At 43.5% G+C, this 15,275-nt stretch overlaps 1 protein-coding gene across 2 annotated transcripts in view; it reads left to right on the top strand.

Moving 5' to 3' along the window:
- LOC134455582 (zinc finger protein 585A-like) overlaps window positions 1-15,275 on the top strand; it is a 26,723-nt gene extending 11,448 nt beyond the window's left edge. The window contains exons 5-14 of one of the 2 annotated variants that reach the window (XM_063206727.1): window positions 674-801; window positions 926-1,141; window positions 1,767-1,857; window positions 2,084-2,313; window positions 3,415-3,593; window positions 6,451-6,605; window positions 10,144-10,436; window positions 10,841-11,014; window positions 11,225-11,372; window positions 11,776-15,275. In XM_063206727.1, coding sequence (XP_063062797.1) covers window positions 674-801; window positions 926-1,141; window positions 1,767-1,857; window positions 2,084-2,313; window positions 3,415-3,593; window positions 6,451-6,605; window positions 10,144-10,436; window positions 10,841-11,014; window positions 11,225-11,372; window positions 11,776-12,074 — 1,913 coding nt within the window. In that variant the 3' untranslated portion in view covers window positions 12,075-15,275. The remainder of the gene's footprint in view (window positions 1-673; window positions 802-925; window positions 1,142-1,766; window positions 1,858-2,083; window positions 2,314-3,414; window positions 3,594-6,450; window positions 6,606-10,143; window positions 10,437-10,840; window positions 11,015-11,224; window positions 11,373-11,775) is intronic. The other variant, XM_063206736.1, reaches the window with a different exon arrangement.

Here is a 15,275-nt window from a genome sequence, read left to right as displayed (position 1 = left end):
TATATTTTTTTTGCATGTACACAACAAGTGAGCCCACTTACCCCCAAACTTGTCACTTTTTGCCATGAAATCTGACGGTTCCGGGTAGCATGCACGCGCTAGCTGTATTCTGCCTCGTTGACTTTGCATTGACGTGACGTCACTCGGTCGGCTAGTTTTTGTTGTCATTTTTATAAATCAATGTGCAAGTTTTGAGGATGGCAACAACCAAAATATTGATTAATGGGTTGTCAGGGGGTTATATAAGCAAAAATAAAGTTGCCACTCGTTAACACCAACGAACTGACAAGATATGAGACTGGGCCCACCACCTAAATGTAACATTTTATCTAGTTATGTAATCTAAATTCCTCGTAGGTGTCAGGCAGGAAAACTCGATCAATAATAAATGTTAAGAAAATGCCACATACTGATGTACTGTTCTCCTTATTATTTTTTTTAATTCTTGGAGCGATCAGCCCTTGTGCATAAGCCCTTATGCATAAGTATTGTAAACCTGTTGTTTCTTTCAAGACATAAAAAAGAACAGCAATCAGTGGGTGTTTCTCAAAGTGAAGTGTTCTAGCGAGTGCGAGTGACGCCCATTTTTCGCAGATCATGATGATGACAAGCCATACCTGTGTGTCACAACCATAATAAATAATAATAAATGTTGTCCTCTTCTGCTTCTAAGGCCAGGACCATGCAGTTGATCCCGATGATGATAAGCCGTACCTGTGTGCTCTGTGTGGAAAAACCTTCACCAATAAGCACGGACTGAAGATTCACCACCGTCTGCATACAGGAGAAAAACCTTATCAGGTAACACACACACACACAGACACACACACACACACACACATGCCACTTTACTCACTTCAATTTCCTTTGGGACTAATAAATGTTATTCTACTCTACTCTGCTCTACTCTACTCCTTCTCTGCAGTGTGACGTGTGTGAGCGGGCCTTCGCCGACCGGCGCGACCTGAAGCGTCACCACCGCGTGCACACGGGGGAGAAACCGTATCAGTGTGCGACGTGTGACAAGGCCTTTGCGCGGCGCACACACCTGGAGAAACACTCCAAGCTGCACGACAAGCCCTTCGAGTGTCCCTCATGCGGCAAGACGTTCTCAGAAGAAGAACAGCTGACCAAGCATCAGGTATTAAGACGGGGTGCCCGCGGGGTAGTAAAAAGTAGTAAAAGGTAGTAAATGAAAAAGTCCAAAATAATGACCAGTAAAAGGTAGTAAGCCACATCTCAACTGGTAGTAATTTTCCCGGACTCCCTACAACATGGTCTTATTTGTTTTCTAATTTGTCTAATGGACCTGTAGCCCGTGATCTCAAATCTCGGCAAATTGATTTTTATGCTGCCATTTTGAATTAGCCATTATAAAATAGCCATTTTTAGCTGCAAAAATGACTGTACTTGGACCATACTAGAAAATAGGTGTTTAATACTTAGTAAACTTTCATGAAAAGATCAAATTTGGCAATAGGCAGCCCAATTTCAATTAGCAGCATATTTGCAGTAAATTTTTTGACCATTTCCTGCACAGTGTACCTTTAAGGGTCAGCTGCACAATCACTCTTTTAGTCTGAGGAAGGGCTGTGGTGGCACGAAACGGCCCAAGAATAAAGATAGAGTAAATACGAGCTCATCGGTGTGCGGTTCTTTCATTACCTTCCATTGTAAATCACACCTTCTCATGTCCAGGCAAAATGTCTCTCCTGTAGAGACAATAAAAGCAAATCGTATTTCATCTAATCTGTTGTAATCACCAGGAGTCTCAGCACAGTCCTCATCGATGTGAGATATGCGGCAAGGTGTTCGCCCTGAGACACCGGCTGATTGCACACAACCGCACACACACAGGTGAGGAAACGCGCACAGACACACAGAAATGCACACACACACACACACACAAACACACACACACACACACACCTCATGTTCTCTCTCTCTCTACTATAGGTGTGTAGGAAAGCACTTGGCCACACCAGCTCTCGCTGCAAGTGCGCACACATAGACACGCACACACAGGCACGCACACACTCACACACACCTCTAATGCCTTTATTGTATCTGTCCTCTACTCCAGGTGAGAAAACATACCTGTGTACAGTGTGTGGCAAGGCGTTTGCCCACCCCAGCTCTCTCTGTAAACACCAGAAGATCCATAACGGGGGAAACGACCTGTTCTGTCCGACATGTGGCAAGGGCTTTGGGGACGAGCACGCCATGAAGAGGCATCAGGCCACGCACAGCGCAGAGAGACCGCACGCGTGCGAAGAGTGCGGACGAGCCTTCGCAGACAAACACGACCTGAAGGTAAGACAATATTGCCAAAGCTTGATTAGTTAATCTGGTTAGCTGGAGAGATCTTTGATTAGGTAATAGAGACACTAGGCCATGCACAGCGCAGCGAGACCTCATGCCTGTGAGGAGTGCAGACGAGCATTCACCGACAAGCACGACCGGAAGGTAGGAGACATTAGTGCTCAGACATCAGGTGTACCTTAAGCTGTAATAGATGCACAATAAATATTAAAGTGTTATTATTTAGTATTGCTGAAGTAGACAATAAAAGTGATACTTTCGGAGATGCCTGGTTAGTTAGACACCATGTGATGCACAGGGCAGAGCTGCCACATCGGTGTGAAGTGTGTGGATGAGCCGGGGATGAAAAATGTTAATTAAGAGTAGCGTTTCTCAATGTGGGCGACAGCGCTTCGTTTGAATTTGGTGGACTGGACACACTTAAAGCTTACTGCTTTGTGCCCTGACATTAAACACTGTCGACGAACCACCAAGTGCAGAACTCACACTATCGGTTTTATTTAATTTAATATATTTTGAAATTATTTGCCGATGTGTAGGTACATTATTTCCCATATCCAAGTGTTTTGCTGAAATTGTGTGATGCTAATGTGTGATAACTAAAACAATGTAACAATGTGTGGTAATGTGTAATTTCCTTGATGTTTTTTAAAATTAAAATCATGGTACTTATCCCAATTCAAGGCATTCACTGACAAAAATGACCAAAAACGTCATGGTAACACGATTTTGGGTGGGGGGAGGTGGGGGGCTGACAGGTGTGTCAGTGGGGCGTTTGGACAAAAAAGGTTGAGAACCACTGATTTAGAGCCTTGATGGAGGCACTACAACAGCCACACTGGCCAGTCATCACTGCAATGTATGTGACAAGTCCTTTGGTCGCCTCACGCACGCGATATCTTCCTATAACGTTTAATTCTATTCTATATTCTCTATCCTATACTACTCTACAGAGGCACTACAAGACCCGCCTAGGAGAGAAGAAAAGTCCCATCTACTTCACTTGCCACACTGCATATGAAAATAATCCGCTATATCTCCCTATAACAGTTATTTCTATTGTATATTCTCTATTCTTGTTTTACTCCACAGAGGCACTATAAGACCCACACGGGCGAAAAGCCTCATCGCTGCAGTGTGTGTGACAAGTCGTTTGCGCGGCGTACGCACCTGGTCCGTCACGAGAGGACCCATACGGGGGAGAAGCCCTTCGTGTGTCCCCTGTGCAGCAAGGCCTACGCTGACAAGTGCGACCTGAAGAACCACATGAGGTGCGTGTGTGCCAGTGCTTTACACTAACTTTTTCGCTTACCAGCCATTTTGGCTAGTGGTTTTCGTGACTCACTAGCCATTGGGCCTTTTCACTAGCCATAATTTTCTTAACCATCATAGCAGCTTTAATGAATTATATAATAGGCTGTAATAATGTAATGTAGGATAATATAACATAATATAACATAAAATAATATAATATAATATAATATAATATAATATAATATAATATTATATAGGGCCTAATAACTCGAGCGCAAGTGAGTATGGATTCCAGTATGCGTACTCCCTTCCTCGACAGCTTGTTTCCCTGCTGTCAGCCGAGCCACACCACCCTTGTGGGGGACTATTCTTCATTCACCATACTGATTGCAAATGAGAAAATGACATTAGAATTGCACTTTTGCAAGATAATGAAATACACCTCTGTCGTCAGTGATGTCATCACGAGGTCACAAGTATGCAAGGGAGGATGGGAGTCCACATATGAGAGTGCACCCTGTATGCCTGTGTGTGTGTGTGTGTGTATGGATACTATGGGATGGATTACCATAGATACCATGGGATGTCATGTCATCATGTCATTTTTAGTAGAGAAAATGCGCTCAACTCTGAAAAGTTTCTTACAAGGTCTTTGGGTGCGAGCAAACAGCAAAGTTCATGTGTAGTAAAAAAGCCGCCCTCCCGGATCAGTTTCTTGCAGTTTTGTTACTGGGTTAGCATGGCAGACAGACAGACGTTTCAGCCTAAGCCTTCAAAGACGCTGAAGAAGGCTTATGCCGCGATCACACCGCCAGTGTTAAAAGAGCCACAACGCTGCTGACTCCTGCCTGGAAAGCACTAGTCAGGGGCGTTGAACGAGGCAAACGATTCAACCTAAAGCGTTCAGCCAGGAATCTCGACCTACCGAAGCTCGTGTTTAGAAAAATGGGAACATTCCATTGGCTGACGCCCTGCTGCCGCCGAGTTCATTACATATTTTTAGATGAAGTTCAACTGCTGCCGCCCTCGGCTTTTGACGCTTTCGACACCCTCGCCTCTAGAAATGTTCCCAACGCGTTTGCCTCGTTCGCTGCTAGTGGTGTGGATCGGCACTGCCCTCACGATCCGATTCGATCACGATTCGGGAGGTAGTAGATCCGATTCGATTCGATTCTATTAGATCCAATCCGATTCGATTCAATTCTACAATGCATTGCAATGCATTACATTTCTACTGAACGCAAAGCAAATGTTCAGCCATGATGAGGAAATACAAGTAGTCAGATACTGAGCAACAATTTATTGGCTGTTTTCTGTATCCGTCTGTATCAGTCTTGCAATGTTTTGAAGTGTTTTTATTTAATTTAACATTCATTTGCTCCCGAAATATCCATGGAAGTAATTGAAACTTAAAAAAATTGCCGGATTGATTCTGGAACTTGCCGGATCTGGATCTGGATCGTCCATGCCCCGGATCGATTCGGATCGCCGAATCGATCATTGTTGACACCACTATTCGCTGCCTGCTCTCCCATACAAAATCAATTACTTCCGCATCTTTCCACGCGTTCAACGCCCGCGGTGTGATCGTACGGTTAGGCCAGGGGTCGGGAACCTTTTTGGTGGAGAGAGCCATAAACGCCCATTTTTTAAAAAATATTTTTTGTGAGAGCCATACCATTTTCGCCATTATTTCTAATGCTAATTGTCATGCACAGAAGGGAATAAAAGTAACGCTTGCATTGGGGACAAGAAGGGAGAGCTAACGAAAGAAGAACTAAAACTACTTGTAGATGTGCTGATGTGCATTTAAGAAGCCACGCGCATGCATTACCTTAAGTTTCTATCTTTTATGCATCGGAGTTGCCAATGAGCAATGAGAATGACGGAGGTGCTTCTATTCTAGCCATCAGACAGACACAGGGAAGGTGCATGAGGAGGGAGGAGGGAGGGAGAGAGAACTTCAAGACAGGATGCTCATCTTGGTCGCGCTGACATAGTTAACATTTTACAGTTGATATGTGGCTGACATGTCTATTTTTAGTAATTCGCGAAAATGCGCTACAAAGCGCGTCCCTTACCGACATGCGTCCCCAATACAGAACGCATGATTTAACCGCCAAATAGGCTACAGGGCGATTCCGTATTTCAAGGGACGAATGGCAACCCTACGTTTGCCTTCGCATTGTGGCACCAGTTATCTCGCAATCACACTAAACTGGGAAAGACTTACAGTTGATTCAGCAAAAGTTCTTCCTGTAATCGAGGGAGAAGTACAGCGCTGCATTTATATCCCTCACTTGCGTTTCCTCCACTTGATTTGCCATCATAATGGCACGGTCGTGAACAGTTTCTTTGTTTTGGATACAACCGTTAGCCAGCTGAACTTTAGGTAAAGCATTACGGATGGAATGTTATCTCACACGACACGACCCAGCGCTGGCACGGCATTGTCCAATAAAAAAACGCGTTTTTCATATCTGTACAGTAGCCTTCGTCGAAGGCCTGTGCTTGGCTCAGCTGATCGGACCTGGGATGGATTAAATGCGCGATCATACTTTATATTTTGAATATTATCTTAACTTTTCGATTTCAGTAGGTCCATTTTTAATTTAGTGCCGTAACAAAATTATTCATGGCTTATTGAGTAAACAAATGACAGGTTTGTCCGAGAGCCACATGCAGTTCCCAAAAGAGCCACATGTGGCTCGCGAGCCATAGGTTCCCGACCCCTGGGTTAGGCCGAAACGTCTGTCTGTCTGCCATGCTAACCCAGTATTAAAACGGCAAGAAACTGATCCGGGAGTGCGGCTTTTTTACTACACGTCATAATGTCATGTCATGTCATGTCATGTGATGTCATTTCCCCTGCAGGACGCACGCGGACGGAGAGATGAGCTTCCTGTGCGCCACGTGTGGGCGGAGCTTCACGGACTACGGGCTGCTGATGGACCACGAGCGAACGCACACGGACGACCCGTCAGGAGACCTGCTGCTGCTCGGTAAACTAGCCTCCGTTTTCTTAAAAGGTAGAGTATGTAGAACTGGATGTGGCCAGAGTAGAGTTGATCTCTTGACTATGCTGCCCATTCACAAATTGGAAAAGTAATAAAGTACACAAAGCAAGGTCCATAAAGACATGGATGACAGAGAGCGGTATGGATGAACTTGACTGGCCTGCTCAGAGTCCTTATCGGAACCTCATGGAACACGTTTGGGGTGAACTAGAACAGAGACTGACAGCCAAGCTTGGTAAACTAGCCTCGGTTTTCTTAAAATTTGTGACATACAGGGTTTTAACTCTGAACTCTGACATTTGTGAAAATGTCAAGTTGGCAAGTTAGAAAAGGTTAGGAACCTCTGCTTTAAGTCATAAATTAATGTTTACTGATCTGACCAAAGTATTGTACGTGTTGCAGTTAAATATGTCTAATACTGGAAATGACCGTGTTAAAATGGCGGACACCTTTTTTGTATATCAAGTGTGATTTCCCCTGTCATACTGAATACTTAGCTGGTTAAAAGTACTCGTGAAAAATAATTTGTGAAAGGGCAGCATAAATTCTGTAAGTAAACTACTATAAACATTACATATTTTACCTTTAGAAGGGTAGAGTATGTCATTTGTTGGTAACACTTTAGAATAACTGTCCCTTACAAAGCATTATTACCTCTTTAAGTAACATTTCTTAATGAACTCATTACAAACAAAACATTACAAGATGTTTGTACAGCAACTGGATGAGTTTGGTGAATGTTTTCCTGCAAGACCAGTGGTTTCATTCCTTTCTTTGGAGGACAAACTTCCAGGACTGCTGCAGCTTTGTTAAATAGGATGTCTTACTAATTTTCAGATTCATTTGATAATTAGTTCATTATTTACAAAGTGGTTATAATGCTTTGCAAGGGACATTATTGTTAAGTGTTACTATTTCTAGCAGTTCGTTTGCAGAATTTATGCTGCTCATTCACAAATGTCAATTTTTTTCATGAATACATACCACCACCGTCAATTGTTAATTCTTCATTATGATTTTTAAATGTAAACTTTTCAGACGCCAAATTGGTGGATGTTGGTGGGTGTCTGTCATTTTGATTTTCCGCTAAGGGGGCATCTTTGGATGCAAATCTTACTGTACTTTGGTTGGACCAGTAAACATTAATACATTACTTTTGCAAATACTCATGAAAAGAACCAAGTTGTGAATGGGCAGGTGTAGATTTTGAAATTAAACTACTACCATTGCATACTCTACCTTCAGAACTACGTAAAACTGTAACTGGATCATTGATGTTTTTATATATATATATATATATATATATATATATATATATATATATATATATATATATATATATATATATATATATATATATATATATATATATATAGGAGCAGATGTCAGGGTGGTGCAACCACAGCTAATGCCACTATTGTATGCATTACATGGTTTTTTTTATGATTTTTTTTTTTGTGGAAGCAAAAGCACAACTGGGAAACTCTAGAGCCATACAGCTGTTCAATCTGTCAATGGAGGACAAGGAGAAGAACATAGACTTTTCTGCATAGTGATCACCCATCTTTATTTTTTTTATCTATTTTTAATTTTTGTTATTTATTCTCTACAGAGCAACATGGGACATGAATTTCCCCTTGGGGATAAATAAAGTTCAAGTCTAAGTCTCGCTAACTCCTATTAGAGCATGACCTCACAGCAGCTGATGATTTCTGAAGGTGAAGTTCAAGGTCAAGTTAGAAATATTGCCTAGTCAGACTTAAACCTTTTGCGCTCCAACATCAAAGCATAGCTGTTCTGCGCTCATTTTTTTTACACCTTCCTTTGAGTTAAAGGTGCACTGTGTAATATTTTAGCGGCCATTTCGTTCCAGAATTCATGCTGCCCATTCACAAAATGTTACCTTTTCCACGAATACTTACACCACCACCATCAAATTTTAAGTTGAATATCGGATACTAATGGTCCAGCCCTTGCTCTATCACAGGAGTGGGGAACGTATGTTTTGAGGGTCGTTTGTGGCCCTTGAGGCTGTTTTATTCGGCCCCCAATATGATTTTAATGGTATGCAGCTTCACATGAAATATGACATATTTTGTAAAGGAATCTTAGAAAATACACTTGCAATACAATTAAGTTATATTCAGTGGACCTTGAGATGGTGGGGTCTGTTTTAAAGTTGGCTGCCTTCAATATAGGCCTAAAGTGGAGGGGGAAATCCTGGTTTGTGTTCATAATGCAGCCCTTGGAGGACTTTTACGGCCCCTGGATGAATTTGAAGTGGCACCTCGAATGAAAAAGGTTCCATACCCCTGCTCTATCGGCTAGGCGCTGGTCTGCTGCACTGGGGTTGAGTCCGGCCCGGATCATTTGCCGAGCCCTCGTCCTCTCTCTCTCCCAACTCGCTTCCTGTCACAAAAAATAAATGCTTAAAGCTCAAAAAATCTTAAGAAAAAGAGAGAAAGCCATATACTAAAACAGTCACTAAGGAGTGCGGCTTCAATTTTTTTCGTCTAAAGCACGTGCTCTTCGGCTGAAGGAAATGAATCAAACTTAACTCCAGCTAAACCTGGCTCTGAAGAAGACACTTGTGGCAATGCGTCAGCCCATCTTATTAAAGGCATTTAAACTTTAAAGCTGTTTGCCTTTGGAATTATGGGATAGACTCAAACAACAGCAACAACTGGAGTTGAATTTGATCATATTTATCAGTGTCAAGTTGACCATTTTGCTCAGTCAGCCTTTCAGCTGTTCAGCTCCAACGTTAAAGCAATACCGCACCATTTTTGGTTATAAGCACCATTTTTTTACACCCTCTCTTCAGTAAAATAATATGGTTTTGCCTTTCTCCTGTCGTTGTCTTGATCCTACGTCTAGTTACATGCTAACAACTTATCATTGAATCCTATGGGGCCAGCTAGCGGCTAGCTGATACCATTATTCAGCCACAGAAAAAAATGAGACTCCACCTTGAAATGAGCAATCAGTAAAATGAATAGTAAAATTAACATTGTTTCATTCTATAAACTACTGACATTTCCTCCGAATTTCAAATGACAATATTGTCATTTAGAACATTCGTATGCAGAAAATTACAAATGGTCAAAATAACACAAAAGATACAATGTTTTCAGGCCTCAAAAATGCAAGCAAGACAAGATGATATTCACTTTAAAACAACATGATGGTAACGTTTTCACGTAGGAAGAGTTCATAAATCAATATTTGGTAGGATAATTCTGGATTTTAGTCACAGCTTTTATGCATCTTGACATGCTCTCCACCAGTCTTTCACATCGTTCTTCCACTCGTAGCGCAAAGATCCTGTAGCTGAGCTTTGTTGGATGGCTTGCAACCATCTCTCTTCCTTCATTCTCTTCCTTCACATTTCAGGGGTTTTCCATGGGACTCAGGATTAGATATTGGGCTGGCTATGACAGGGTATTGATCTGGTGGTCCTCCATCCACACCTTGGTTTACTAAGATGTGTGGCTCTGTGGACCCTGTGCCTCATTGCAGAACTGTACTGACCTCGTCTCTCGTTTCTCAGGGGATGACGGTGACGGCGAGCCCAGACGGCCTCCCCCAGCCAAGAAGAAAGAGGAGAAGTCGTACCCTTGCGATACGTGCGGCAAGGCGTTTCCCACCACCACCCGCCTCGAGGTGCACCAGCGAACGCACACGGGGGAAAAACCTTTCCTGTGCACCGTGTGTGGGAAAGCGTTTGCGGGGAAGACCAGCCTCAAGCAGCACCAACGAATTCACTCGGGCGAAAAGCCCTGCAAGTGTAAGATCTGCGGCAAAGCCTTCACGCAGTCCAGCAGCCTCAGTATCCACAAGAAGGTGTGTATGATGTGTGCATGTTCTTATTTATTTTTAGCTATTATTTTCCTCCGCCAAGGAGGTTTTGGTCGCATTGGTTTGTTTGTCTGTCAGCAGGATAACTCAAAACGTTATGATTGGATTTGGATGAAACTTTGTGGAGTTGTTTGAAATGACAAAATGAACAAGTGATTACATTTTGGTGATCCAAATCATGGTCTGGATCCAGGATTCTTCACCATTGCTAATTTTGACATTACAGTTTCTAACTCCAGAAAGCCTTGAGGGCAACTTCCTTGTCGTAGGTCTGCACTCTCTGAGTGCATTTCTAGCTTGTTATGCATTTGTCTTGTCTTGCTGTTATGCGCTGTGTAGATGACTAGGTGGCTTTCAATGAATTAAGTCTCTCATCTTATCATCTCCAGATCCACATGGCGGGGAAGCAGCGGCACGTGTGCCACGTGTGCGGCAAGAGCTTTGCTCACGCCCACCTGGTCAGGAAGCACCAGCGCATTCACACGGGAAAGCCGTATCACTGCCCCATATGCGGCAAGACGGTGACGCGCGACTACGCCCTCAGGCACCAGCGCATACACAAGGTACAGTACTTAAGTCATTGCTCTGGCTACCAGTGAGATACAGAATTACGTTGAATAGTCTTCTGATAGTTTATAAGCCACTAAATGGTTTAGGCTCTAAATATATTGTAAATATGCCACCGCCACTGTCTTCTTGGGGTAATTTTAGTATGATAGCCACTCTTTAGAATTGTTCACCACATCATGCTTTCTCCATTTGACTGATTGCAGGGCGAGAAGAGGTTCGTGTGTAGTACCTGCGGACGGGCGTTCACACGCAGTCACCAGCTGAAGAGACACCAGATGGTCCACACAGGAGAGAAACCTTACCAGTGCTCGTCTTGCGGAAAAGCCTTCGCAGACAAGCGCACCCTCAAAGGTAGGCATGCAAAGAATTAATAAAGGTTTTTTCAGGAAGCATTGAGATTTCAGGGAAAAACGCTGCTCATCAATTAATTGTAAGTCGATCGCTAAGGTCAATCAACTAACAATTAATTAATTGATCATTTGCATCCCTACTCAAAGTAGGGATGCAAACAATTAATCGATTAATTGACTTTGATAGATTAAAAAAAAAACTGTTATCACAATTAATTGACAATTTGACTGACAAGAGCGAATTGGGCATGTGAAGCGTGTGTGTGAAGAGGCTTATGAATAGTCGCAATATTTAAATCATTGGGGGGGGGCACAGTTTATCAATGAATCGTAAGGCGATCGATAAGGTCAATCAACTAACAGCAGTTAATGAATTAATCGATAATTTGCATCCCTACTCAAAGGTCACCAGAAGACCCATACAGGGGAGCCGCCCAACCCGTTCGCCTCGTGCGGCAAAGCCTTCACGGAGAAACGCAGCAGCGGCATGAAGAGTCAGCAGAGGGCTCAGCAGGCGGCCCAGGTGGCCCAGGTAGCGGCGGCAGCGGCGGCGGCAGCAGCAGCAGCGGTGGAGAGCCCGTTTCAGAGCACGTCCTACGCCAAGGCCTTCGTAGACAAGAGCCTCAAGGGCTTCAAAGGTCTACCGAGACCCCACCTTCCTGGAGAGAACCCAAATCAGTACACCACATACACCTACCTGTAGGGAAATCCCAAATCAGTAAACCACGTACACCTATCTGTAGGAAAAAGGCCTTTGCAAACAAACGCAATCTAAAGTGTCTTTTGAGATTGACCCAGATCGTCTGTTTTTTTCCCCCACATAACATGCAAATGCTGTTGGACGCTGAACGAGACATTTCATTGTTTACCAGAAAACTGGTACTTAACAGATACACAGGAAAACTTTGGCAGCTGTGGTGTGGTGTAATTGTTAGGGAGTTGGACTGAACATTACAGGGTTGCAGGTTCAATCCCCACCCTTACCAATCCCTTCCTCCCTCCCTCCCTCCATGACTGAAGTGCCCCTGAGCAAGGTACCTTACCCCACACTGCGGCTCCAGCGGCTGTAACCAATACCCTGTAAAATAACCTGTAAGTCGCTTTGGGAAAAAAGCATCAGCTGAGTGTAATATTATGAAATGTCAAACGTCAGGGCTGGGCGGTATGGCGCAAAAAAAAGTCAATATATTTTTCTATATCTCAATACATGATATACATCTCAATATTCTCAATTTCCCCTAAAAAAACATGAAATTAAGTACTTTTAAAAAAACAATAGAGTTAACAGGTTTTTTTGTTTTAATATTGAATAGACAGTCGGCACAACTCCGTTGATTTTTGAGGCTGCTGCTGTAGTGGTGCGTTTCTCGACAGCATCATTGCTAATAAAGCTTCTAATTAAGACCTACTGAGTGGCTTGGTGGTCAGCAACAATGCCCCAGATGAAACGGACTGTCTCTGGCTCTGCAGTCTGATTTTACTGCATAAAGGCCATTTCACACACACTCTTTTTTTTTTTCTTCTCCTCCTCCAAAACGCAAGAAGGAAGCAAGAACTCATTATGGGGGAAAAGGATGGGTTTTAATTGAAAAGGGTTGGACTTACTTGTGCTTGCATGTTTTTGACCGAGGTGGGTAACAGCGCTCAAAATGCTTGTTTCAAACGGTGAGCTCTTGGCAGCAAAAAGCAGCAGTCTGTCAGTCTGAACCTAACAGCATCACATCAGCAGATGTGGAGCCAGGACCGTTTACAGGCCGCTGTGGCCAGGGAAAGTCATCTGAAAGGGCCCCGCATCCAATACATACATTGCAATGAAAACCCAATTCTGGGCCCCCTCTCTCTCTGGTCCCGGGAAAACTGACCCCTTCGTCCCCCCTGTGTGTAACCAAGTGGAAGACTTTTATGACATAACTGACGCTCTGCCGGTGTGGCTGCTACACGACATAGCCATAGCTTTGCTGCCTTCGCTTTCTTTTTCTCAGCCAAACAGGAATGTTGGACGTCAAGTGTTCCATACGCTACCTTAAAGCCTGGCTGGTCAACCTGTATTACTCAACTGACAACTAAGACAATCTTTCGACGGAAATGAATATTATGGGGAAATTGGTATATTTTACTCTTTTCTTGTGTATGGCTGGATGTATTATGTAGGCTAAACGGTTTGTAGTGCATCTTCTGTTTTTGTTTTTGTTTGTTAGCTACTGTAGCTAGTTAGCTTTGGGTTTTTGTTTGTTAGCTAGCTACCGTCATTGCCGTAGTGATCTGTAGTGCTTCTGATGAGAGAGACGAGTGTCCCGTCACATGATTAAAAAAATATATATAACATTATGATAAGTAATCTGTAGTTCACTTCGTATTATGAAAAAAACAGCATGTAGTTCTTTTTTTGTAACAACTTTTTCTGTCTTCTTTGGCCTTTTTCATGGGACGTGAGACACCTGTGATTCTCAATGCATTTGAAGCAGGCTTTAGTCCCCCTGGGTTTTACCATCCCCTCGTACTAATTTCATTCTGGAACTGAGAACACCCCGGTTGTCACAACTCTGAATTCCATTGCTCAAGCAGGAATATGTATAAGTAGCATCCAGTGGCGTAGACATAGGATACATTCCATTATCTAACCTCCCCTCCTCGGCCTGTGGTCTCACGCTTCGCTGATGCCGTGCCTCCGTAAAGAAAATAATAAGGTTTCCCCGCTGTCAGCCTAGCCACCACAACTATTGGAGGCAGGGTTGCAAAACCTTTCAATTGCGCTTGCGCAAGATGTTGAATTAAATGTTCTGTCGTCAATGACGTCTTGCCACGACCGTCCACACAAAAAGGCCACAAGCACAAGGGAGGATGGGAGCTAGGATAATGGACAGAAGCCGAAAAGTTACATCCCACTGTTTTCCATGGAAACCGGTAGTCATTTATGCATTAAAAACGGACCTTGTTTGAAGTAAACAAGAAGAAGAAGAAGGCCAATTTAAGGATAGGACAGGCGAAAGTGGGAGTGGGAGATATGGCGGGGCTAGGACATGACCCAGGCAGGACTCTAACCAGGGCCCCCATGGCCATCCAAGGCCATATAATGGTGGTGATGGTGATGGTGGTGGTGGTGTTGAGTGGTCCTCTGTGGGTGCATGCCAATATGCGGACTCCCATCCTGCCTTCCCTCCTTGTGGCCTCATGATGACGTCATGAACAACAGAATTGTATTTCAGTGTCTCGCAAAAGCTCAATTCTAATGTAAATGTTCTCATTTGCAAACGGGATGGTGGATGAAGAATAGCCCCTAGGGCTAGGCTGACAGCGGGGAAACGTAATTGTTTTGTCCACGGAGGTGGGGTGGCAGCAAAACGTGATGCCACAAGCACAGACAGAGGATGGGAGTGTGCATATTGGAATCCACATCATATAATGGTAGTGGTGGTGGGGGAGGGAAGGGGGGTGGGGAGTGGTTCACTCTGTCGCTCAGGGTTGCCAGATTGGACTGTGGATTGTGTAAGCTGAGCATCTGTGGGTAATGAAATGTATCACGTTTGATTTTCTGTAGATTTATGGCCACAGACTGAGGTAGACAGATGGCTACATAGATGCCTTTATTGTTGAAATCAATAGAATTTAAGTTCAAATTCAATGCCTCTGCTCAGGGTGTTAATTTTTGAGCATTTATCGAATCACGTCTGGCAACCCTGCGCCTCTGCCACTGCGCTCCATAGCACCCCCCAGCATGTAGTTCTTAGCATCACTGCTCAGCATAAAGAGCAGTCTGTAGTTCATTGTCAATTACATTCATGTCTTGTCCTGTCTGTAATATAAGCGGAGACGGGCAGGCCATTGTGAAATGTTAATGAGAAATGAAAAAAAAATTGTGAACTGTAAAATTGTGACTAAATAAAAAAAATGTTTCTTATTCTTA

This window comes from Engraulis encrasicolus, chromosome 1 (genome assembly GCF_034702125.1).
Source record: "Engraulis encrasicolus isolate BLACKSEA-1 chromosome 1, IST_EnEncr_1.0, whole genome shotgun sequence".
NCBI classification, from domain to species: Eukaryota; Metazoa; Chordata; class Actinopteri; order Clupeiformes; family Engraulidae; genus Engraulis; species Engraulis encrasicolus.
Note: the sequence above shows the minus strand (reverse complement) of the source record. Positions and strands in the feature narration are given on the sequence as shown.